General features: G+C 46.0%; 1 protein-coding gene across 3 annotated transcripts in view; it reads right to left on the bottom strand.

The window, feature by feature from the left end:
• Positions 1-26,888, bottom strand: part of PTPRA (protein tyrosine phosphatase receptor type A) — a 139,544-nt gene that overhangs the window by 25,795 nt on the left and 86,861 nt on the right. The window contains exons 3-10 of one of the 3 annotated variants that reach the window (XM_053402076.1): positions 23,217-23,298; positions 21,499-21,867; positions 17,692-17,712; positions 15,471-15,491; positions 9,856-9,940; positions 6,748-6,821; positions 5,653-5,789; positions 1,468-1,558 (exon numbers count right to left, since the gene is read on the bottom strand). In XM_053402076.1, coding sequence (XP_053258051.1) covers positions 1,468-1,558; positions 5,653-5,789; positions 6,748-6,821; positions 9,856-9,940; positions 15,471-15,491; positions 17,692-17,712; positions 21,499-21,867; positions 23,217-23,298 — 880 coding nt within the window. The remainder of the gene's footprint in view (positions 1-1,467; positions 1,559-5,652; positions 5,790-6,747; positions 6,822-9,855; positions 9,941-15,470; positions 15,492-17,691; positions 17,713-21,498; positions 21,868-23,216; positions 23,299-26,888) is intronic. The other 2 variants (XM_053402077.1, XM_053402078.1) reach the window with 2 other exon arrangements.

The following is a 26,888-nucleotide window of genomic DNA, read 5'->3' as shown; positions in this document are numbered from 1 at the left end:
CTCACTGGACCAGGGGGGACTTGCCAAAGATAATTCTGGATTGGTCACAGGTGGGGCGGAGGCCGTAGAGGGGAGGCAGTCAACACAGGGCCCTCTAGGTGTCATTGGACTACAAATCGCAGCATCCCGGGCCGCTGGTTATGCTGGTGGAGGCTGATGGAAACTGAAACAACATCTGCCATAGGATGTGTGCAAGAAGCAGAGAAAGTTTCTACTGCAATCAAAGTTAGAATGAAACTTGGCTGGTTTTCATCTGATCATTCCGTCGCTACCTGGGCAGCTTGCTTTTCCTGGTGGCGCAGCTGAAGGCAAATGCATGGCCGCAAAGAACACAGCTGCATTCCAGGTATTTCCCCATACTTTAATCACTGGTCTTCTGTGGTGTGTCCTTCCTTCCAGACCATGATTCCAGCGGCTTCTTGGTATGGAAGACATTTGGCCCATGAAAAGAGTTGCCTCTGGGAGAGAATGCTCAGCTTCTTGCAAGGGAACAGGCTTCAGCTGAGCAAGTCCCTCTTTCATCTGCAAGTGACCTGGGTCCAGGGTGGACCATCCATGTGGATCTACTAGCAACTGCTGGAGCTGCAGGAAGAGCAACAGGCTCTTCCCCTCAAACAAGTCCTTTGTGGTGTGGTGTGCTTTTTAATGAACATACCCTCGGAATAATGTTCTTTTGCCTCCAGCATCCAAAACGAATGCGTTTTACCATATATGGCTATTGTTCTCATTCTTGTGTTACAGGAACTGCTTCTGCTGCTCTGCCTCCCCCCCTGGTTTGTGCCACCCCCTCTGTTATTCCCCTTGACACCCACAAGCAACACTTCTCCTAGGCAACCTCCCTCCCCTCTAATAACCGCTCCATCATTTTTGGCGTAGCGAAAGAAACAGATGGAGAAAGGTTGACTGCCATCAGGCTAAAGAACTACTAGTTCAGCACCCTCATTTTATGGGTGTCTACCCACTGGGAAGCGCAGGCACCTCTACAAACAAGACAAACATGGAGGGGGGCATTTGGATCCCCTGGGTTCTTTTGAGCTTACTGCAATGAAACCAGGAGGCAAGGCCACCTGCAGAAGAAGCGTTCTGTGTCACACTGCAACATACAGGTAGCTGTTAGCCGTGCAGGGCAAAGCAAGAGCTGTATATGGCTCTGCTGGATCTCATCAGGCTCACTTGAGCCTCGATTTGAAGCAAGCCTATGCTGGGCACAGGCTGGGTCGATTCTCTTTTGCACAGACTCTTTATGTGGGTGCCAGTCGTAGCTGCATGCCATGGCTTTGGGTTATCGATCTCTGTCTGTGGTTTTGTTCCCCTCAGATGGTTTTCTCTTCCTTGTGAGAGATGACTAGACTGGCTTTTTTTAGAGAGAATGTTTGGCTACAAAGGTGCAGGCGCTGAAGCGGTGTGTATCATTCCCTTTAACACCATGGTAGCCAACCACCTGAGAACATCTTGGGGAATACTTACAAGGCAAGATGTTTACGTATCTGTTCTTCTCCTTGTTTTCTTCCTTGGAGGCAGCTTCACAGGTGGCCTGGATAGGGCATGCCGGGAGAGCCTGGGAGGATGGGGTAGAAATAAGAAGACACTGTGCCTTCGTTGAACAAAAGGGAACAATCCGCACCCAATACACAGCCTCTGTGGCTTTTTATTCTGATCCTCTGAAATGGGCAGTGATAAACAGTCAATGATACCAAACTGGAAGTTCACCAGAATGTGGATACCTCACCAATTGTTGGCTGGGCTGCAGAGTTGGCTGCTTTTACATCTCTCCCTCCCAGAGCTCTAACTTTGTGTATTTGCCTTCTGTCTCATTCTGCGTCGTTTGCCATTTATGTTTCTGTGGCCTTTTTAAAAAGCAGCCCTTTCATTTACTTCCTAATTTTTATTTTTACTTTTGCCTTACGACAAGAATTCTAAATTGGCTAAAAGCCTTCCAAGACCTGTTGTACATTGGAGAACGGGACCACACTGTCAGTGCACAATAACAGGGAGACTCAGAGGGAAAGAATTTGTCCCCACCCAAATCCTGGACTGTGTCATTCTTGCAAAAAAGTTGAAAAGGAAGGATGTCAATACAAAACTCTGCACTGCCTGGGATTGACCTAGTAAGGTAGTTGTTCATATAGAGCTGGCTGGGGCTGATGGAGGTTGCAGTTCAAAACATCTGCAGGGAACCAGGTTGGAAAAAGTGCCTGAACTCCATAGAGTAATCGCTGAGCCGTATTAGTGCTATTTAGCATGATACATAACAGTTTGTGCTCAACGGCACCAAAGGCCACTTTAAAATCTACAAAAGGTGCAAATCGTCCTTTGCTAAGAGATGCGTAGTTGTATATTACATGCTTTGGCACAAAACAGTTGCCCGGAGTGGAGAACTCATTCCTGAATCAGCTTGTTTTCTCCTGAAAATGCTGTTCCTTATAGTCCAGGCCTCAGGTTTAGCTACAATATTAATCAGGCTAATTAGTTTGTAATAAGGAGAAGTTCAAACTCTCCCTCCCTCACTCTCTTTAACAGGTGATGATAATTGTACTTTGATTCCTGTCAGTTGTTAGGTTGAAATAATAAAAAAGCTGGTACAATACTGGAAGCCACCAGTATTTTTCTTCTTAAAAACTTCACTGCAAATACCATTCCCTCCTGGGGCCTTGATATTTGGTAAATTTGATATAATATACTTCAAAGTGCTGGTATTGACCTATAAAGCCTGAAATGGCTCGGGACTGCAATACCTCAAGAACTGCCTCTTTCCATATGAACCTACCCAGACCCTGAGATCATCTTTTGAGGCCCTTCTTCGTGTGCCTCCTCCTTGAGAGCTTCAGAGGGTGGCAACACGAGAACAGGGTCTTCTCTGCAGTGGCTCCCCATCTGTGGAATGCTCTCCCCAGGGAAGTTCGCCTAGTGCCTTCATTGCACACCTTTAGGTGCCAGGCAAAAACGTTCCTTTTTAACCAGGCCTCTGGTTGATCTGATTTACATCCTATGCCCTTTTAAAAAGTGTTTTCTTTTTTTGGGGGGGTGCTATTGGGTTGTTGCTTTTATTTTTATTATATATATTGTGGTTTTATATTTTGATTTTGTTTTGTGCACCACCCTGAGACCTCCAGGTACAAGGCGGTATATAAATTCATTTTTTAAAAATAAATAAATAAATAAATCACTGTTTAATGATTGGTAATTGGTGGAATGGACAAAATGTCTGATGGTCCCATGTGTTAATTTTTTCCAGCATCAAGGCCTCCATGAAGAGTGATTTAACTTTATCTACAGAGGATCAAATGTGCTGTTTAGGAGGCAGGCTATAGTGTAGTGATGGAGACACCTCATGTGAGCAGACTGCCTACAATTACAGTACAGATAAAGTGTTTAATGGGTTAATGAATGGGGGACCACCCTTTCATTAAAGGCTTTTAACTAATCCTGTCAACTCTTTGCAGACAGATTAAGAGAAGCAAGTAGTTACTTCATGCTATCTTGGCACACAAGATGGCAGCAAAGTCCCCTTCAGTAAAACCTCAGGTTGCATGAGCTAAATCGTAATGGACTGGCCCCGGTACAAACTTTTGAAAGAGGCAGATCTCCAAATAACAAGTAGCAAGTGAATTAGGAAAGTGAAAACTGGATAGAGGGAAAAACCTGTTTGGAGCAGCAAAAAGCGAGGAGAGGGAGATGAGCTGAACGTGAAACTATGAAGGAAAATAGATCCAGATCTCCAGTAGATCTTCACCCAAAGGATTGTTGTGCAGGGGTCAAAAAGTCAGTAGGGTGTTGTCCCATGATCTATATGGGAATGATCTGAACCCATAAATTTCCTTTGAAGCTTGGGAGGCACTGAAGATGTAATGCGATTCTTGGAGCGGGAAAGGAGACCTAGGTTCAAATCCTAGTTCGGACATGAAACTCACAAGAGCATCTCAGTGGTTACTAACTCACAGCCTAAATTACTTTTCAGGTTTGCGAGTTGTTCTTGTTTCTTTTTTGGAGAGGGTGGGGCAACGATAGAATGGGGAAGATATAGGACACTTTTATGCTGAGAGGGCTGCCCAAAAGCACCTTTTTATAATCATATCACTGAACCAAGCAATCTGAGCCAAGTAGTTACTTCTATCACTATTTAGAGATATCACCTTGCCGACAAAGGTCCGTATAGTTAAAGCTATGGTTTTCCCAGTAGTGATGTATGGAAGTGAGAGCTGGACCATAAAGAAGGCTGATCGCCGAAGAATTGATGCTTCTGAATTATGGTGCTGGAGGAGACTCTTGAGAGTCCCATGGACTGCAAGAAGTTCCAACCTCTCCATTCTGAAGGAAATCAGCCCTGAGTGCTCACTGGAAGGACAGATCCTGAAGCTGAGGCTCCAATACTTTGGCCACCTCATGAGAAGAGAAGACTCCCTGGAAAAGACCCTGATGTTGGGAAAGATGGAGGGCACAAGGAGAAGGGGACGACAGAGGACGAGATGGTTGGACAGTGTTCTCAAAGCTACCAACATGAGTTTGACCAAACTGCGGGAGGCAGTGGAAGACAGGAGTGACTGGCGTGCTCTGGTCCATGGGGTCATGAAGAGGCGGACACGACTAAACGACTAAACAACAACATAATTTGATCCAGCCTTACCAGGTTGGAATTAAAGGCAACAGGTTGGGGAAGTCTGATAACTGCACACAGTGTCTTTCCTTCCCCTCTTGCCCCGTCTTTCACACTTTCCCAGTGACAAAGATTGCAATGAACCCCAAAAGCAGGGGCCCTCTTAACCTGACCTCACTTATAACCGTGCATTATCAACATCTCCTTATTTCCATATCTACACTTTGCTGTGCATGTAACCAGCACTGATTGAAGTGTGGCGATGACGTGGAAATCTTAATGGAGTCACAATCGGCCCTCAAATGCTACTCTGGTTTGAATCAATAATACAGGGAACAGATTTTCTCCAGGAAAACAGGAAGAGGGCGTGAAGGAGCCTGGACAAGGGCCCAAGTAAGGGCAGGGTCAAGTAAGGGCAAGCTAACAGCCCTGCTGATCTAGAAATATCTGATTGGGAGGCGGGGCATAGCCGAGAACCAGGGACTGAGCCTCTGACATTTGAGCACAAGGCAACACCCATTCCTGCCACCTCTTAGATTTTCAAATGCAAGCCAGAAACATAAAAGCATTACTCAGGTTTGTCCTGTACAATTGGTACAGGGGAGGGAAGTCTTTCAGCGAGGTAGAGAAGGGCATTTCACTGCTTTGTGTGCACCATCCGACTCTTGACTTGTGCAGTACAAGCAGTAACCTTAAGCACTTCTTTACATCAAAACAAACAAAATTCTACAACCCACACTGCCACATTTCTAAATGGCTTTCAGAATCAGCTTAGCAGGAGCTGTTAACCTTCACCGGTAAACAACGGGGTGACTGCAGTTATTCTCACTACGTCAAAACATGGCTAGCTTTCGAGCTCAACAGAGAAATGTTAGTTCCTTAACAGCTGGGATGTAGGGAGCAGCAGCTTGGACTGGTCTGGGCTTGATTTCATACAACTGGCATTCAATATTAGCAAACAATCCTTTTCTTTTCTTTTTTCTGCCCAACCCCAGAACTCAGCAGGTATGAAAGGAGTGGGCTGTGAGGGAGGAAAAGCAAACTAGCAAAGGACTCACATTGAACTCTTCGCGGAAAAGTTTGTTGTCATCTGCCATTCGCCGGTTAATCTCCTCCTCCAGTTTATCCACAGGCAGTGGTGGGTACTTTCTGTTGGTGCTGGGAGACCTGGCAAGCAATGGCATGCTCTGGGGCTCTGCAACAGAAGAGGAGTCCACTTGTTTTTGGTGCACTAGGCAAAGGGCACTCAAGAGACTACAACAAGGTTATATGCACAGACAAGCACACACACACACACACACACACACACACAAACGTCAGTTCCCAGAAATCCATCACACTCTAGCATGATCAACAACCCCTGCAGGTTGTGGCCATGCAGATAGGGATGGGGATGGGGGCTTCCACAACTAAATTTCCTTACTTCCCACCCACTCACAAGGAAATGAATCACTCCAAGTGGGGGGAAAGTAGAAGTGCTGTGCCTGGGACAACCAAGAGCTCTGAACATCCCCGTGGAAACTGCTCAGGCACAGAGACACTCGTTCCATTTGCCTCACTGCCGAGGCGTTGTGCCGCTAGCCGGTACAAGAAGAAGAAGAGAAGACAGGGAGATCCAGCTGCTTCTACAAGCTGTATCAGACAGAACTCACCCCCCACCAAAAAAGGAGCCATTTTCTGCAATGGATTATTTTAGCAGCAAAAGCTCGACAATCTGCCACATCCTAGTTTAACTGCATAGAAATAGGGCAGCTAGCTGGTAGATGACCTGAGGCATGTTGAAGACCTAGGATATCATTCTTCATTCATGTGAAGGGAAAAGCAGTATTTAGGTGGAATTGGGGTGCTGCAACCCTGGCCAGGATTAGGAGGAGGGGGAGCTGAATGGCCGGGTCATGTTCTGGTGCTGGGGGGAAGTCAACTGGACCGGTATATGGGAGTTCCCACAGTCCAACCACCAGTATGCAGTTGTAAGACCAGAAGGCAGCTGTGCAACTGATCCATCCAATCCCTTGGACACACTGTTGAGGTGACCTCTGGTGAGGACTACGACATCCCTCTCATATGGCATACCCCACAGAAGGAAGAGGGTTGCCAGGACTGCCACACTGTGGTTCTAGCTTAAATTGTGGGAGAAGAAAGCCCAGACTTACCCATGTCATCTGTCCGTCCATTAGACAAATGAAAGGAGTTGGAATGGCTCCCGGCTTGCTTGTATTTTTTGAACCTAGCAATGAAAATACATGGAAAATCAGCTCAGCCAGGTTCATATCTGAGTTATCTAATATGCTGTTGGGAGCAGGTCTTTCTACCTGCAGAAGTGATCTTTTTCAGAGACTTAAATAGGACACTCTCCCGATGCCTGGCATGAGAAGACGAAGCAGGAGTTGTTTACCTTGAAAGGGTGGTTGATGTGAATGGACACAGAGAAAGAGTGGCTACTCACAAGGCTGCATTTGGGTGAGGAGAACTCTCAGTGTGGATACCCAAATTTTCAGAACCTCTTTGCTTCTATATAGCATCTTGAACACTCCAGTGAACTTTGCACAACACAAGCATTGCAGGGGGGTTGGATTAGATGAAACTAGAGTTGTCCCTTCCAACTCTATAATCCTATGATTCTAAGCATGCTCTTCTAATGTAATAGCTGCAACACTGATCTACAAATCAGGAAGCCCCCAGTCCAAGTCTTGCCTCTGACATTAACTCACCAGGTGGCCTTAGGCAAGTCACTCCCTCTCAGCCTCAGATCTGCAATATGGGGACAACAGTACAGGGGGCTAGGGCTGTTCTGATGATTACAAATCAGTGTATGTGAGGCACTCTGAACATTTGTGCCACTGTATTCTGCTCTGGTCAGACCTCACCTGGAGTACTGTGTCCAGTTCTGGGCGCCACAGTTCAAGAAGGACACTGACAAACAGGAACGTGCCCAGAGGAGGGCAACCAAAATGGTCAAAGGTCTGGAAACGATGCCTTATGAGGAACGGCTAAGGGAGCTGGGCATGTTTAGCCTGGAGAAGAGGAGGTTAAGGGGTGATATGATAGCCATGTTCAAATATATAAAAGGATGTCATATAGAGGAGGGAGAAAGGTTGTTTTCTGCTGCTCCAGAGACGCGGACACGGAGCAATGGATCCAAACTGCTGGAAAGAAGATTCCACCTAAACATTAGGAAGAACTTCCTGACAGTAAGAGCTGTTCGACAGTGGAATTTGCTGCCAAGGAGTGTGGTGGAGTCTCCTTCTTTGGAGGTCTTTAAGCAGAGGCTTGACAACCATATGTCAGGAGTGCTCTGATGGTGTTTCCTGCTTGGTAGGGGGTTGGATTCGATGGCCCTTGTGGTCTCTTCCAACTCTTCTATGATTCTATGATTTGAAAGCACTCATTAAGTACCATCCACAGACAGGAGATGGGTGCTGAGAGTGAAGCCACCTAGCAAGCGATTTGAACCAAGGACTTCCTGCTCAAAGCTCACAACCATATCACCTCCCCTGCCATGAATTCATAAAAATCATTTAACTAAAGGTGACAGAAACAAGTCAAGGAGACAGTATCCACATATGATCACGAAAGGGGGAGGAAAGCAACACTTCTGTTTTACAGCTGGAGAAGCTGAAAGGTCAGAGTGCCCACTCTTACACAGTAGGAAATCACAACAGAGATGAAATTTCAGCTCGAGAAGCTGCCGTACCTCTGTCACATCCACACCCAAACAGTGTTTGCTGTCTCAAATGCAACACTGCATATCACCTTCTATTTCAAACAGATGGTTTTGGATTCTGCCTTGGTCAAACCACACTGGGAATACTGTGTCCAGTTCTGGGTGCCACAATTTAAGAAGGATATTGACAAGCTGGAACGTGTGCAGAGGAGGGCAACCAAGGGTCTAGAAACCAAACCTTATGAGGAACAGTTGAGGGAGTTGGGTAGGTTTAGTCTGAGAGGAAATATGACCGCCATCTTCAAATATCTAAAGTGCTGTCACTTGGAAGACGGAGCAAGTTTGTTTTCACCTGCCCCGGAAGCCAACTGAAGCACAGGTGCCAAAACATGAAAGCCAAATAGCCAAGCTTGTGGCTGATTTGCAGGAAGAATCGCTGGCTCAAGAAAGATGGCTGCTCTGGTGCAGGGCGGGTGCTGCTCAAGAAAGGAGAGGGACTGAACATCTGGCTGGAGCAGGTGCTGTTGCTGCTGCCTCATAAGCCTGGTGGGAAAGACGCATGGCAGAATATGAGGAAGGCAGCGAGAGCTTTTTGCTTCATCCTCCTCTTTGCTCAGGGACGCAGGTGGCGCTGTGGGTAAAAGCCTCAGCGCTTAGGGTTTGCCGATCGAAAGGTCGGTGGTTCGAATCCCTGCGGCGGGGTGCGCTCCCGTCGTTCGGTCCCAGTGCCTGCCAACCTAGCAGTTCGAAAGCACCCCCAGGTGCAAGTAGATAAATAGGGACCGCTTTATAAGCGGGAAGGTAAATGCCAGAGCAGCGATGTCACGCTGGCCATGTGACCCGGAAGTGTCTCCGGACAGCGCTGGCCCCCGGCCTCTTGAGTGAGATGGGCGCACAACCCTAGAGTCTGGCAAGACTGGCCCGTACGGGCAGGGGTACCTTTACCTTTTACCTCTTTGCCCAATGAACCCTCCTCAGGTTCTTTCCACCCTGGATAGGAAGACAAGTAACGGCTGGGCAAGCTGCCATTTTGCATCCGGCCAATTACCCAATGCAAGGGGAGAGGGAAGGAAGGCATCAGCTGAGGAATCTGGAATCTGTGTAACTTAAGGGGCAGGTACCACACACCATCCCCAGAGGAGCTGCCTGTGGGCAAGAGAAGCAGTGCTTACTTGACCTCATGTTATTGGCACAGCTCTGCTTACGAGGGTGAAGAGGGGGAGGAAAGAGGCTGGTTGGTGCAAAATGCACTGGCAGGAGTGCCGGATTGGCTCCACCGGCGCGTTTGCACAGCGCTGACCTCCTCACTGCATCTCCCTTCTCCCCAATCCAGTAAGCGCAGCAACGCTAGCAACAGGAGGTCAGGTAACCACTGCCCCTTCCATCCAACTGCTCCTGCACCTGCAGCAAAGATTGCCCCAGGGATTGGGAGCAACTGGAGCCCTTTTGTTAAAAACAACAACAACAACCCAACAACAACTTATGTTTCTCTATTTGAAATGAATTAAAACTGGTCAAGGTGCAGCTCTAAGAGAAACATGTCAAACCACAGGAGCCCAGCAAAAGGAAGTCAGAAGGTTTTCCAAGCAGCACTTACCTTAACATATACAGGACAATAATAATAAATACTATGACTAGCAAGGAAGATAATGCCACCATTACGGCTATGATGGGTGTCTCATCTAGAGCGAGGGAAAAAAGAAATAAATTTGTTTTAGAAACAGCAATGCCAGGTATTTCAAAGGACGTAAGGAAACAATTGAGAGTTCCTGATTATTTCCTTTAAAGTTAAAGTCACTTGAATCATGATGGTATCAGGGAACTGATGGGTGGGAATCTCCATCATACTGGCTGGTGGAGTGTGTGGGAGCTCAGGATCCAGGCTGCCAGCCATGCCTTGTTCCTCATCCCTGGCATAAAGTATCCTGTCGGATCTGGAATTTGGATTTCAAGCTAACCTTGGAAACCTGAACTGCATAAAGCCATGATCACACAGCCATGTTAACCCAGTGCTTTTTTTCCTTAAAAAAATGTTTAGGGGTACTCTTATTTTCCTACTCATTTTGAAATACTGCCCCTCAATGAGGCCAAACTTAGATTCACAAAATGTTTAAGGGTGTGTGTACCCCTGCGTCCCCCAAGGAAAAAGCACTGCGTTAACCTATGTCTCACCATCCTTTGTACTGCCTGAAATGTCATGTTTTCAGTTCCTTCTGAACAGCTGCAAATACGCAAGGGGCACACAAATTCCCACATGGCCAACTTAGATGCTAACTGATTGTCTACTGATCCACGCACAAAGTAACACTTGACGAGGGAACTCAATATGGTGGGACAGAGACTTTTAAGATAATGCATTTATTTATGATTACACTTGTACTCTGCACTTTCTTCAAGTACGTGGCTATTCTTTGCTTCAGTTCTTCACAACAACCCTGTGTGATAGGATAGGCTGAGAGATGAGTAACTGAGCCAGTAAACTTCATGGCGGTTTGAATCCAGGTCAAGCAATCTGTCCATTTTAAGTAATCCAAAAGAATGTTAGATGAGTCGGGGGGGGGAGCTGGACAGATTTCAAGGAGTAAAGGAAAAGCAACCATCAAGAGTGACACCCCCCCCCCAGTAAAGAATAAGTTAGATGTACGGTTTGGTCTGATGCAGTCCAATGAGCTGCTGGAATTTGGAAGTGTGAACTGCGAGTTCATCTCTCCAAAGAGAATTCTTGTACAGCGCATTTAGATTCCAGGCAAGTCAAAATTACATGCTGACACACAACAATGGAAGGCTGTTTGGTGCATACTTAAAGCATTTTGCAGCCCTGCTTTCCTACACGTTCTCTGAAAAGTAGGGGGGGCAGGCCCTAGGCAATTCTGTTGTTAGCTCACAGCAGACAGAGCAGTCACACACTGAGCATTTTCTCCCATTCTTTGAAATATGCAACAGGTTTACAAATGAGCTGCAACCTTGGCTGTTTGTGTCCTTGAGAGCTGCTGAGTTTGTACCTTTGTCCTAGCAACTCCCGTACTGGAAAGAGGATTGAGAAATGACAGCAGGCAGAAAGCAATGTGGGAACGTGAAGAAAGCAGTTGAGAGCTCACCGTTCTGCTTCCTGGCTGTGGTTAACGCTTGCAGTGGAAAAAGCTCCAGCTCTGAGTCAGATGTGTCAAAGAGGGAAGGTGCAAACCCCAAAGACCAACATCTCATTGCCAGATGCATCCCCTGGAAGTGCCACTGTAGGTCCTTACCTTCTCAACCATCCTTCCCACTAACTGGCCAACCCCAGATGAAGTTACCACAAGGCCAGGAAAAGGAAGCAGCTAGCCCATAGCGTTCTCTCTCTCTATTTCTCATTATAGGAGCCTGTAGCACCAAATGCATGCATTTACAAATCAGGCTACCCACCTATTCTCTTTTGCTCTCCCCAACCCCTAAAGGTGAGACTCCACATTCCCTGTTAGATGCAGGAGAGTCTGACATGGAGTAAGGGGTATTTGATGTGGAGAATCCAACTGCAACCCATAATTTCCTGACCAGGTATATCTGCGCTCTCTCTATTCTTTCTCTCCACCACTGTGAAAATGCTCTTTACACATAAGAGCTTACCTTGGTCACAAAAAGATGAGAGTTCTCTCTCTCTCTCTCTCTCTCTCTCTCTCTCTCTCTCTCTCTCTCACACACACACACACACACACACACACAAATGGATTTATGCAGCATATCATATTTGTGGAGTCAGTGTTGTGTAGTGGTTACAATGTTTGACTAGGACCTGGGAGACCAGGGTTCAAATTCCCACTTGGCCATGAAGCTCACTGAATGACTTGGGGCCAGTCACTGTCTCTTAGCCTAAGCTACCTCAAAGGGGTGTTGTGAGGATAAAACGGGGAGGGAGAGAACCATGTATGAAACTTGAGCTCCTGGGAGAAAAGGTGGAATATAAACACGTATATAATTTTGGGTGCTTGCGAACCCAAAGAACATGTATCTAGTAAGGAATGTAAGTACATGTGTCTAGTAAGGATTTAAGAACACGTGTCTAGTAAGAAAATGACAAATACATCTTACTTTATTAACCCCACATCCCAAAAGGTGGGAGCTTTCTTAAATATGCCATTACCAATACATACCAGTCTGAAATTAAGAAGGTGTGAAGATACAATTTTGTGATTGTGTGTTAAGAAGGCAAAATGTTTTTACCCTGGACTGAAAGTGAAAAATTGAACAAACTGGTAAATTTCTTATTTGAGGTCTCTACATAAGGACTGGTGAGGACAGCAGTCTGGTTCAGAAAATGTAAACTTGGACCCAAGTGCAAGTTTTCTGTATATCCCCTCCACACATGTATGACTTTGGCATGGGTGGAAACTTCCTCAGTAGGAAATATTCCAGTATTGATTGACAGATTGCAGAAATAATATTCAGCTTTATATTCTCCAGGCAGGATGCCAAAGCTAGCACAAGTATGTGAACAGCATGGCGGGGTGGGGGGCAGAAGTATTGCCCCATGCTCTGGAAATGGACACAATATAAAGGGCTGCAACCATAAGCCAACATCATACACCTGTGAAGACTGTGGATTTTGTTTTATTCATCCCTCCCAAGAGTAAGAGACGTTCTCAGCTCTCCAAATATCAGCTGTGCCTGAAATCTACTTTGTGAGTTCACCCAGAAAGAATAATACACCTGAGCGCCTGTTGTTATACAATAAAGAGTTTAACGCTGCCCAAAAGACAGCAACAGACTTTTCAATACAAGGATGGATCCTGAAAGGCTGGAAAGACCAACCGACTACCTGTGCAATTAGGTAAGAAACTGTGCCAAAGCAACTCCCCAACATTGCAATTAAGTCTACAAAATTTACCAGCCCACTGAAATAAATTGCTAGCCTGTTTGCGCCTCCCCTCAATCTCCCAGCCCGTTGCAGCCTAAAAGAAACACAATTTTTGTGAGGCTACTTTGATTGGTGGAGAGAGTCTTGCTTGCCAAGCTAACCATGCAGATGGCTCTTTATTTCCCCTCTGTTCAGGCCAACTTCCTCCACCTCACCCTTGCCAAATGCAGGGAGTGTGGAAATGAAACTTTTGAGCCACTTGATGCAAAAGTGACTAACGTTATCTGACATGGAGCTGATCAGATGCACTCATGTTGATTTCTTGTAACTGGCCCTAGAGCTCACTGTTTTTAAACGGAGCTGGCAAGGTGGGCGGAAGACGCTCTTGGAAGCTCCCTCCACCCTGGAGGTGAATGACATGATAGCAACCAATGCAGCCAACGGACACATTGCCTGTTGCTTCCTCTGTAACGTTACTCAGCCGCAGACCACATTGCTGGGGTGGAGTGTGGGAACAGAGAAATGCACAACCAGGTGGGTTCCGTTTGGATATTTTGGTTGAAAAGGCTGCATTGATATTAGCAGTCAGTACAGGCCAGGCAAGGCCAAAACCAACAGCAACCCATCGCTGTCATGCAGTCTGGTTTAAAAATCAGGAGGCAGTGAACTATCCTGCCTTGTGTATTGACTCCTTCATGCACACACACACACACACACACACACACACACACACACACAGAGAGAGAGAGAGAGAGAGAGAGAGAGAGAGAGAGAGAGAGAGAGTGAGTGTACTGGTGGGAGTTAGCAATTTCTTGCTGGCACTGCAAATAAAGGGGACTGATATGATTATGCGCATATCAGAATACACGAAGTGGTGCTGCAGATACTATTATCGGAATAGCACGCGTCAAAAGAGTTGTGCTTATGAATTCCCCTGCTGTGAGACAGAAGGTCGCACAGTTTCGGTGGTGCCATGAAATAGAGAATCAGGGACCAGAAACGACTGAGCATCCACCCTTTGAGAGGCATGTGTGCCTTGCCTTACATATTGACAGAGTAAAGGCTTGGAACGTTCCGCAGCACTGGATAACAACCCATTGTATTGCTCCCATTTGCTCAGGGTTCCTGAAGCCTGGACGGGATTGCAAAAAAAAGGGGGGGGGAACCTTCCTATCTTCACTACAGGATGGATATGAAGGACGTACCCAGAATGGGTGGAGAAACCTGACTGCTTACACCAGGAGTTGTCAACCTGGTCCCTACCACCCACTAGTGGGCTTTTCAGGATTCTAGGTGGGCGGTAGGGGGTTCTATGGCACAAACTGAATCCTCCTTCCATCAAGCACTGGTGGGCGGTAAGGAAATTTTACCACCAAGAAAGATGCATTAGTGGGCGGTAGGTATAAAAAGGTTGACTACCCCTGGCTTACACAATATATACTACAGGGCCATACCAAAGTAATTGCCCAACTGATACCATTCTCTCTAGAGCTGAGTTAAGTACCTAAATAAGACTAAAATGAGCCAGAAAATGTAGAAGAAGAAGAAGAAGAAGAAGAAGAAGAAGAAGAAGAAGAAGAAGAAGAAGAAGAAGAAGAAGAAGAAGAAGAAGAGTAGTAGTAGTAGTAGTAGTAGTAGTAGTAGTAGTAGTAGTAGTTTGGATTTGATATCCCGCTTTATCACTACCCGAAGGAGTCTCAAAGCGGCTAACATTCTCCTTTCCCTTCCTCCCCCACAACAAACACTCTGTGAGGTGAGTGAGGCTGAGAGACTTCAGAGAAGTGTGACTGGCCCAAGGTCACCCAGCAGCTGCATGTGGAGGAGCAGGGACGTTAACCCGGTTCCCCAGATTACGAGTCTACCGCTCTTAACCACTACACCACACTGGTGTAAAGAGAACTTCTTTTGCCAAATCAAGCCAGCATGATGTAGGGCAGCCTTCCCCAACTTGGTGCCCTCTTAGATGTTTGGGCTACACCGCTGTGCTGGCTGAGGCTGATGGAAGCTGTAGTCCAAAATACTCAGAGGGCAACAGATTGGGGAGGCTGGTGTAGTGGATCAAGTATTGCGGTTTTGATGAGGGAGGCCTGGGTTCAAATCCCTGCTCTGTCATGAAACTTACTGGGTGATGTTTAGTGTGCCACTATTGTAAACTAACCAACCTCTCGAATGGTTGTTGTGGGGATAAAATGGGATGCCCTAACATATGCTGTAATGAGTTCCTACAGAAAGTAGAAAGCTGCAACAGTCAAGTAAGCCCTGGAATCGGAATGTTCACAAGAGATGCCATTTTGACACCTTAAATGAAATGCAATGTTCCATAGCGACAACAAAGACATACATTGTACGGGCAAAAAAGTTGTCTAAGGAGAATGCCTTACCTCGTCCGGTATCGCTATCACCTGCATAAATGAGAAAGCAACAGGTAAGAACATAAGGAGAGTCCTGCTGGTTCGAACCAAACCCTATCTAGCCCAGCAAACCTGGTACCCACATAGGCCAGCCAAAGCCCCTGGGAAGCCCCCAAAGCAAGACACAATATCTCTCTTTTACTGCTGTTCCCCAGCAACTTGGCATCTGGAGGCAAATAACCTCTGATATTAGAGGGAGGACACAGTCATCATGACCAACAGCCATTGATGGCTTTACACTCCATTGATTTGTCTAATCCCTTTATAAAATCCATCTGAGTTGCTGGCCATCACCCAAGCGTATGAGATCAAATGACACGGTTTCAACTCTGCGCCGTGTGAAGCACTTCCTACTGGCTATTGCGACTGTCTGCACCAGTCAGCTTCATTTGGTGACCATGAGTTGTTATTTGGGGAGAGGGAGAACAATCCCTCTCTCTCTACTTTCTTCACAAAGGCATCTCCATCAGGGCCCCACAAGTTCTTTTGGATCCCTTGCCTGTTGCTTCCTGGGAAGAAATTTGCCTTTTTTTCACAACAACCACACATTGGGCCAGCTTTTTCATTGACATATCCGCCATACTCTGAATATACTTTTCCTGGTCGGTCACTGCCAGCTCTGATTCTATCAGTGCATATACAAGGCCCCCAAATAGGCCATGCCCCACTCTGAAGATATTTGTCACAATATCCTTTTTGTTTTTACCCCCCTGAATTATTAGGTGTAATTTAGACACTTGGGGAGCTCAACCCTAACTCTAGGTCAGGGGTCAGCAACCTTTTCAGCCGTGGGCCGGTCCACTGTCCCTCGGACCATGTGGTGGGCCGGACAGTATTTTTTTCGGGGGGGGGGGGTGAATGAATTCCTATGCCCCACAAATAACCCAGAGAAGCATTCTAAATAAAAGGACACATTCTACTCATGTAAAAACAAGCTGATTCCTGGACCGTCCGTGGGCCGGATTGAGAGGGCGATTGGGCCACATCCGGCCCACGGGCCTTAGGTTGCTTACCCCTGCTCTAGGTCATCTATGAACAAACTCAAAAACAGTGGTCTTAGACAGATCCATAGGCTTCCCTTCTTCTTATATCCCCCCCCCACCGCCAATGCAAGAGCTATCCACTTATTCATACTGTTTTACTTCCTGTTCATTCACCAGTTACCAGCCCAGCTGCGAATATGGGCTTGCAGAGAAAAGGGGAGATAAACAGGCAACTGGGAGAATGGGGGATAGCACAACAATCTTCACCCTGCCAGATCCAGCAGGGCCAAGGGGATAAGGGTGGCACTTGGGGATAAAGCACCTCCTACCACTGGGTATGTTGCATTGGTGCAGTGTTGCCACCTTGAGATGGGGAAGCAAATCCTCCAGTATGAATATGGGTGCCAGTTAAAGCGATGTTCTTTTAAACGGAGTGGGATGCAGCAAATGTTGGCCTGCAGCGCAGTGAACTTTAATGCCATTTATCCCCCTGAAGAGCATTCACATAAAGCAGGGCTTGGCTTGCAGGTGGCCGAAGTTAAAATTAGTATTAGCTTGATGGACTGAATGACCCATCTCATCTTCAAATGTAGCATCAACCTCCGGCACCTCTCTCTCCCTCTCCCCAAAATATATATAGCAAAAAATTTACAAGCCTACTGTCCCCTTTAGTCTACTTCCATTCACCTGAAGTGCCATCCTGCTTGCCAGCCAGATCAATGAGAAAAGCTGTGTGACACCTTCTTGTGTTGACTTTCAATGTGTATTGTGCGAGCTGACCTCCCACCCTGCGGGAACCTTAATATATGTGTGATCCCACATGATTCTTCCCTTTCCTTTCAACTCCTTTCCCAACCTACGAAGAATACTGACACTGGGTCTCTTCTGTTTGTCTTGCTTATTATCTTCTGACAAGCTCAGCACATTGGCTACAGACAGTGGTTAAGGAGAAGAATGCTTTAACCACAGTGCTGGGTTTGGACAACACATTAAGCCAAACATCTTGGCTTAGCTGCTATGCCACACCAAGCTAACATGGCTGGGGAGGAGCACAGTAGCTGTAATCTCATCCCTGGGAGCCAGCATGATCGTTGCAAGCCAAAGTTTGGCTTAGCATTGCGTGCAAACAACACAGTCATTGACACAGCATGGAAACCATTAGTTCAATTGGGGGTGGGGGAAAGAAAGCTGTAGACAAATATGCTTACCTGAGTCTTTAGTTATCTCAGCTAAAAGCAGAATGCACACAGAGGAAGCATTAGTGAATAATCTTCAGAAAGCAATATCACCCCAAGTCTTTTGTAGTTCCCTGCACCCAAAAGTAAATTGTGCTTCATTTTCTTTTTTGGGGGGGGGGCGTTTCCTCATTTCAAAAACTGCCCTTCCGTTGCCCACACATAGGATGCTTAAATCTTTACATCAGACAGAGTGAAAGCCACCCTTATTATGGGAGTCACAAAAGGGGAAGGTGTTGCTGCCCTCAAGTCCTACTGGTGGACTTTCTGTAAGAATCTGGTCACCATAAAAATAGGATGCTGGACTGGGTGGGATTTTTGCCTTGGTATAGCATGGCTCTTGTCACATTCTTAACCCCCCAATTCAGGTGTGTGTACTAGCATATATCTATTTGTGCAAGAAATGGCCAAACGCACACACGCTCCTATGACTTAATACCAGCAACTTAATGTGATGTTATTAGCAGAATCTCATGGTTAAGTTTTTTCTTTTACTATTCTACTTAAGGAGGCAAGGGATTTGTGTGTATCTGTTGCATATCTGATTACTCAGCATGGAATTAACTCTCTGCACACAGAAAGTTTGCATGTCAGGGAGAAGGGATGTCTGACATGCAACTTTTTTATGTTCGATGAACAAACCTGCAAATCCCACCCTACACCCTTGTAGTAACTGAGTGGCCAGTAACAACTTTACCACTCAGTTCTGTTACCTGTATGAACTGATTCCAGTGAACAGATTCTAAAGAGACACCAGCATCAAGCCTCACACACCCTTAGAGCAAAGCACCCTAGGGAGCCAGATAGCAAGAGCTCCGATAAACACTCTTTCCCTGCAAAGCAATACACAGATACACACTTGCTTCCAGGCTTTGCGGTGTAGTCTTGTGCATTCTTTGCCTGGAATCAGAAGTGCATTCTCTACTCAGTTGATGGCTTGGCTTTGCTTCCTGGGAGTCCTTCCCTCATTCTTTTGAACATGATGAAGGACCATAGCTCAGTAGTAATTGCTTTGCATGCAGAAGGTCCAAAATTCAACCCCCACTATTTCCAGAAAGGGCCTAAACCCTGGGGAGCCCCTGCCAGTCACTGTAGACCAGAGTTTCCCAAACTTGGGTCTCCAGCTGTTTTTTGGACTACAACTCCCATCATCCCTAGCTAGAAGCAGTGGTCAGGGATGATGGGAATTGTAGTCCAAAAAAATAGCTAGAGACCAAAGTTTGGGAAACCCTGGTGCAGACAATCAGGAGCCAGGTGTTCCTAACTTGGGAGAACACATGTGCCCATTTCCTGCTGGCCTTTCTGGAGGGGGTATCAGCTCAGTGCAGGGCTGTTTGCCCACATTCACAGCTTATGGTGCCCACTCAATGTTGCTAGGGGTGCTTCCTTGGCCCAGAAGAGTTGTGCTGGCCTACAGCCACTTTTTTAAAAAAGAAAATAGGAGAACTGGAGGCATGTGGGATTCCCACCTATTTGCACACCTTCACGGCTTCTGCTGGCCTGAATCAGCTAAGGTGTTTGGGGAGGCATCAGATCTGATGGGGTCTTCCCCACTCACTTGGCTGCCTTGTGCTGGCAGCAGGCTCTTGCCATGGAGAGTGTTTTCTCTCTTTTCTTGAAGGAGGCGAATCAGGAGGGCTGAGGGACCCGCTACCAGGTAATCATTTGCCTCAGGCAGCGACTTTGCCTGATAGCTGTTTGTTTGCCTGCCTGCCTTTCCCTCCTGCTAGCCACTATCCCGTAATAACATTCTCCTTTCGCCCTCCATCAAGGATGGAGAGACCCGGATGCACAGGAGAAGAAAGGTGTGGGGGGGTGTCTGCCTGCAAATGAGAAAGGGACTTCTCAGCTCCAGGAGAAGTCTAGATAGGCAGGGAAATCTGAAGGAAGTTGACAGGGGTGGGAGATGGAGAGAACTCTGCGTGGACAACAAAAATTGGATGGTGGGAGAGAAAAGAGAGAGAGAGATCTGCTCTGTTGCTAAGAGCTGCTGGCCTGGCAGAACTCCCATTTGTTACCACCTTGGAGGAAGATGCTGTGCTTTTCTCCCTCCTCCCGCACTTTGGCTAAGATTTAAAAGGGCCTTCTCTGGCTGTCTTTTTCCCACATCGCATCTCTTTCTTGTCTTCCCCACTCCCCTCTGTTTTCCTTGCCCTCATGATTCACCATCAGTCTTGGACCAAAAGTTCTTTTTCTCTTGCTAAGGATATAGATTGGGGGGGGGGGTGTTGCAATTTGGCATATGCTTCTCATCAGATTTGGCGAAATGGCGTTTTTCTTTTCTTGTGTCAGAGTATGTGAGTGAGCAACTGGGCCAGGATTCTAAGTGAGTCATGGCTAACTGGGGACTGAGCCTGGGGTTTTGTTTAGCCAGTTGTGAATGTGGGCTCTTGCCTTTTCCATGGAATCTGAGTAGAAGTCCAATTCGGTTGAATTAAAACTGATTCTTTTACATTGGCATAGTTTTTACATGGGTTCACCCCCCACCCCCATCAAATCGCAGATGTCATCTGTATCTCTGTGAATTGTACTGTAAAAGAATCAAATTACCGTATTTTTTGCACCATAACACTCACTTTTTTCCTCCTAGAAAGTAAGGGGAAATGTCTGTGCGTGTTATGGAGGAAATGCCTATGGTTGGCATGCCTACGGATTTTCCTTCTCTAAAAACTACATGCGTGTTATGGTCGGGTGCGTGTTATAGAGCGATAAATACGGTAGATTAAATAATCAGATCCAGCACTTTTCAGTGTCACCATGGCACAAAATCATGGATTGGAGGCAGCACTGACAAGCATGTACCTGTGAACTACAGGGAAAGCATCACACAACAGGGAAAGCTTCACTTTGATGGTGGCCCTTTAGTTCATGTTAGTGACAGCAAAGCAGGAGTTGTATTCCGGATTAGCAAATCAGGTATAACAAGTGCAAGAATTTGCTAAATGCTATTGAGAATGGAGTATTTTTTAAAGCATTCAGTTTGAACTAATTGATCTGGAGTATGACAACAATTGTGAGTAGGGATGGGAATTTATCGATATATTGTCCAAAACTAGTTTGAAGTCCATATCATGATGTCCATTTCATAATTTTTGATCTGGCAATATATTGGGAATCACGATGTGTGTATGCATGTGCTATGCAAAAATCACAATGTGGGGGAAAACGTGAAGCCAGCCACTGCTTCTCTTGATTCCTGCAGCCCCTGTTAACCCCGCTGGCTCAGCTTTCCCGCCTCCTGCAGCAATTCAGAAGAGCAGGTGCCAGGAAACACCGTGAAGCCAGTCAATGTCTCTACATCGCCCCATCCTTATTTTGGACATCATGATATATTGGTATATTGTGAAGTTTAGCTGGTGATATATCACGATATTGAAAACCAGGGACAGTCCAGCCCTAATTGTGAAGGGACAACTTTTAAGACAGTCCCAATCTCAAAAGATATTTAGCATTAACCCACCAAGTAGGTCTGGAGCAGTTTACACTACCTGTGGACCACACAACAAAGTTGAAGGAATCAGAGGACTGGATCCATTATCTAGTCTAATTTTTTTACCTAAAGCAAGCTCCTCAGTGTGTTCCCCTCACATTTTAGCATGCCATAAAGCAGTGACCCTAAGTGAATAAGGTGACATGACACTAAAAACCACCCAGATTAGAAATAGAGAGAGTAACTGAACAAGCCACACACTACTCACAGAAGCTGCTAAACACACATAAGCTACCGGTCATAACATATGTATAGGAGCACAAATGAAATATAGCAAAGCTCTTCCGTACTTGAGGTGTCAAAGGCTTTTGGCGTAGTTACTGCTGTTGTGGTGTTGGCCTCTACAGTCACCAGATTTGAATTTGCAGCAGTCGTGTGTGGAACTGAAGGTGTGGCATTTGTCAAGAGGGAGGTGGGCCCAGAAGTGGCCCCAGTTGCCGGCAAAACTGTAGCCTCCGTGCCTGGAGAGCTGACCATCGTGGCAGGCAGGAAGTCTGTGGCCGTAGGAGGAGGAGTAGTACGGTTTGGTGCCATGGCAGGAGACGCTGCTTGAGAAGGAGCATGGCTACTGGTGGGGCTTGTGGGCTTCCCGCTAGCTGGTTGCGTCTTGGCAGTTTTCATGGAACTTGTGAGCAAGGAGGAACCCGTCGAAGGGAGCACTAGAAGTTAAAGAACAAAAGGGAAATTGACAGGATATGTTGCTCCCCACACCTGATCTTACACACAGAGACATGAGCGTCAGGTTTTTCTCCACAAGTAGCAGGGCCTCCCAGATTAAGAATGAGATTTATTTCACCCAAAATTAACAAATCTAAACCTACGAGCCAAATAAACATTCGCAGAAGACAGCATGCAAACTGTTAGTACTACGTTGCTCTTTATGGGTATTGGAAGATACTTTCCAAGGATCATTCTATTGTATTTTGGCTGCTCAATCCCTCCACACAAACCCCCAACAACACACACACTCCCCCCCCCCTTGGTATCTTTCGTTCCACATCTAGAACTGTTACCCTTATTATAAAGTGTTGCACAGAACTACATAATAGAGCTCCCTTTCCCCCTATCTTTGGAAAGCTGCTCTGACTGATGCCAAAGTTCTAGCAGTTTTGTTTACTTAAGACACCAAATCAACGACTGCTTTAAAAATATGCAGGCTTCGATCTGGAGAAGAACCAGTGGAAGGGGATGGCAGATGCTTCTGTCCAATTTTTGACAGCCACTCTCCCCGCCCCAGCCCACCCCATTTATCATCTTAGACTGCAATGCTGGAAGTTTTGTTACTTACAGTTGTTAGAAACCAAGTTATGAAAGCTAGGAGCTGAGTGGCACCTTAAACCTAGGTTATGGGTGCAACAACGGAATGTCTAGGCACGCTTTTTTAATAACAAGGATACAAAGCTGAAAATGAATGAACTGCAGCTAAAATATTATGCTGTAGTGGTTAAGAGCGGTAGTCTAGTAATCTGGGGAACCGGGTTCGTGTCTCCGCTCCTCCACATGCAGCTGCTGGGTGACCTTGGGCCAGTCACACTTCTCTCAGCCCCACTCACCCCACAGAGTGTTTGTTGTGGGGGAGGAAGGGAAAGGAGAATGTTAGCCGCTTTGAGACTCCTTAAAGGGAGTGAAAGGCGGGATATCAAATCCAAACTCTTCTTCTTCTTCTTCTCATTTTTCACAGGGTCTAGTCCTTCCCCTGCCCACGCCCCTAATATTTTTAAGAGGTTCTCTTCTCCAGTTTTCATGGAAGTGGGGAGGCAGAAAAACATCCTCCTTTCCTTCCACTCTGAAGTTTTAATCTGAATCTTAGGCACAGTACTGCACCCAGAGCTCAGAAACTGCTCGCTCTAATGAAATTCCCTGTCGCAAAATGCGCCTAGACCAATGAGAGTTTTTTTTAAAAAAATTGAACGTTTACTAAAAGCTATGCTTGCAATAGGAAGGTGGTCATGCCCATTTCCCCCTTGATATGTTCAGTGATTAAACTGAAAACGACATAATGCTTTACCTGTGGTCATGTTGGCTGCTGCTCCCAGGAATGTCAGGCAGCTGCTGAGCAGGATGACAAGGAAGCATGAACCCATGTTGGCCTGAGAGGTGAGGAAGAGAAACAAAACAGATGGGCTTCATTAACAACTCAAGCTTGCATTGCCAGCAAGAACGACCATCAGAAGTACCTAAGCATCGACACCTGTCACACTTTTGGAAGGGAGCCAAGAGAAATCTTTATATGAAGCAGTGTCTCTGTTATGTACCAGGGAATCGCAACATTCAGAACTAGCACATTTATAGGGCAGAAAATGAGATATGAGGTACAACCCAGGAAATCTTCAGTTCAATTCTCTCCTTAGCCATGAACTTATTGGATGGCTTTTTAAGGAAGCTATTAAGACTCAGAACCTCCTACCTCTAAATACAATTAACAACAACAACACCCTACTATGTAGAACCAAAGCAGACTCTTAAGTCCCCAACCAAAACGAAGCTTTCTTTTGGATTTCAGTAAGATAAGGATGACAACCAACAAGGCAAGTTTCATAACACTGTAGGCCATTTGGTTTCATAATAAGCCCTTTCCCACAAGATTCACCAACTCCTCTTTGGAGACTTTCCTGCAGGGTCAACCGCTGCAACGCCAAAGCAGCACATCTGTGCTTACAACTTGGCCAACTCTCTTGCAATGGCTTCTGTTACCGTACTCAGTTTCTATCTGCTTCAGCCCAGGCCCTTCCCAACCTCTGGATGCACAGACAAGAATGAAGTCATAGAAGTCCTGAACACACCACCCAAATCCTCCCAGCTACAGACAGCTTTGACTATCTGCAGGGAGATCTCGAGGCCCAAACTAGATGCAGTGCTAAATACATAAATGAAGAATGCACCAAGCAAGAAGGGGAGGTTTCATCTTTCTATCCACACACAGTTCCAAATGAAATGCCCCCTCCCAAAGACAGCTTTTCTCCCCTAAGACTAACAGTGGTGCAAGAAAGGGAGGGATTTTTGTTAGAACCGAGGTGGGGGAAGAAAAGGTTGTGCCTCCCCTCCCTGCACACTGCAGTCTTGGATGAAGATTGGTCCCTCCTGTGCCCAATATTAAATTTAGAAAAATAACCACCCTGACATGTCTTGTAATGAAACATTCAGCATCACATCCATTTTGGCCCTTATAGTCAACAAGGTCAAGAATCCTTTGGACCAAAGAGGGAAGCATGAGCCCTAAAAGCACCAAGTCCCACACATACAGAATTGACCATGGAATGTCTTCAAAACTCGTTTGCCCAACATGTTAAGTCCCTGAGAAGTGCCTCTTGGGTCTTTGGAGATCTGGGATGACTTCAAAGAGTTTACACCTATATATCCAGGCACAGGAGTGAAACACCCTGTTGGGAAACAGGGTGAAACAGATCTGCTGGGTACCTGAAGTGCAGTGTGGAAAGCTAATTCATAGATGTTCAAAGTACAGTCAGTGCAATCCAGACGTTACAAATATTGTACATTGACACATGAAGGTCTGATAGTTCAGAAACTAGTGGTTTTTCTGCAAGAATCCTTGCATCGCCTAATGATTACTTTTTCAGATTATAGGATGTGTATTTTCTCTCTCTGAAGATTATTTTCATTTAGAGTTCCCACCTGTTGTATCAGAGATTCTATGCTTTCAAATAAAATAAAAAGTGGTGTAGCTTTCTCCAACTTTAAAATACCATCATATGGGACCACTACAGCTGCTGGACTACTTCCTGCTGCAGCTGAAAGCACAGTAGCCTCTGTTGGGGGGAAACCAGTGACTACAACTTTGAAACGTCTTTTTTTAAAGCAGTTTCTCTCTTACATGTATGCAAACATGCTCAAGGTATGCAATGGATTCTGGGCTGTGATGCTGGCTTGCTTCCCTAACAAAAGTGTGGATCTTGGGTTTTAATCTCTTGAGCATGGTAGCACACACTAGCAATCACTGTTTAAGTAAGAATAATTCAAGGGTGACTGACCAAGATAGCAATTAAGACAGCCTCCCCCTACCTAGTGCTTTCCAGATATTTTGGACTACAATGTCTATCAGTCCTAGCCAGCACAGCTTGAGGAAGGTTGGAACAGAATGTGGAGTTCTTTTTTTGTGTAGACAACAGTTATTTCAAGATAGTATCCCCAAGAAAGCAGCCTTGAGGCCATGAATTTCAATTCTTTATTCTAGCGTAAACAGATACTCGTTTTCCCAGTTTCTGGCATTAGCACAAAAAGAAATCCTTGCTCCAACAATACTCCCACTGCAAATCTGGTTGTCACTTGGGGAGAGGGGATGGAGAAGTTGTAAAAAACCACAACCACAACTATCTATATATCACCTTGAGATCTCTCACAAGGTTTTATAAAAGGTAGTATGACTACATGTGGGTCGTGCATCAGTGCGGAAATTAAGTATGTAAATCACCAGAGACAAAAATGGGGAGCAAGTATTCCAATCCTGATCATCACCATATGATAACTTAGAGCAGAGATGGGGAACCTGTGGCCCTCCAAATATTGTTGGACTACAAACCCCATCATTCCTCACTACAGGCCATGCTGGCTAGGGCTGAGTTGGTCCCAGCATCAGCTGGAGGGCAACTTGTTCCCCTTCCCTAATTTAGAGCTATATGGCTTTTCAAGACAAGGAGTTCTGGAGCTACCCTGCTTTAAAAGTGCATAGCACTTGCTTGCATGTTTGGGTCTGTGCCAGAATGGAATTATCATTTAAAAAAACACGAAAAAAACCCAAAAGCCTACCTCATAAATGGACAATGAAGGATAAATAAAGCAAGTTACTGAAAATGATAGTGAAACATTTATACTGAAGTCATACATAAGATAAACACTACTTTCCTCCAACTCCCCTCTCTGACACCTAGGCGGAGTCATCTCTCTCTCTCCTTCTCTGAAATACTCCTTAAAACCCACCATTTCTGTGAAGCCTTTCACTTGACCCTTATCCTCAGCACCAATGGAGCAAACCCAAAGTATGCATAACCACGTTTGTGAGTTTTCATTCCCTACTACCCTTGCCTTCCTCTGTAGTCTTCTATACTGTTGAACTATAGGTTGCCAACTTCTCTGGGCAAAGTTCCCTTATTTTGCTTATGTTCAGGGGGAAACTGTTATTAGCAACAGCTGCATTCTTCCTTTGCCATATGCAACCATCAGTATAGATTGTGGGCATGAAGATTCTGATTCACATCGGTAAAGAACAAACGCCACGGCCTAATATTCTCTTCACAAAAAGAGAGGTCTACCATTTTCATCACATGGATACACTCCAAAAAGTCTGGATTGGTAAACAGTGCCAACTAGTAGCAAATCTGTTTCAAATGAATAGAGATTTTTAGCAGGGCTACAAATATCCCAGGGACATGGGTGGCGCTGTGGGTTAAACCACAGAACCTAGAACTTGCCGATCAGAAGGTCGGCGGTTCGAATCCCCGTGACAGGGTGAGCTCCCATTGCTCGGTCCCTGCTCCTGCCAACCTAGCAGTTCAAAAGCACGTCAAAGTGCAAGTAGATAAATAGGTATCGCTCCAGCGGGAAGGTAAACGGCATTTCTGTGTGCTGCTCTGGTTCGCCAGAAGCGGCTTAGTCACGCTGGCCACATGACCCGGAAGCTGTACGCCGGCTCCCTCGGCCAATAAAGCGAGATGAGTGCGCAACC

Source organism: Podarcis raffonei, chromosome 9 (assembly GCF_027172205.1).
Source record: "Podarcis raffonei isolate rPodRaf1 chromosome 9, rPodRaf1.pri, whole genome shotgun sequence".
Classification (NCBI taxonomy): domain Eukaryota; kingdom Metazoa; phylum Chordata; class Lepidosauria; order Squamata; family Lacertidae; genus Podarcis; species Podarcis raffonei.
This window is presented reverse-complemented; position numbering and strand designations above follow the sequence as displayed.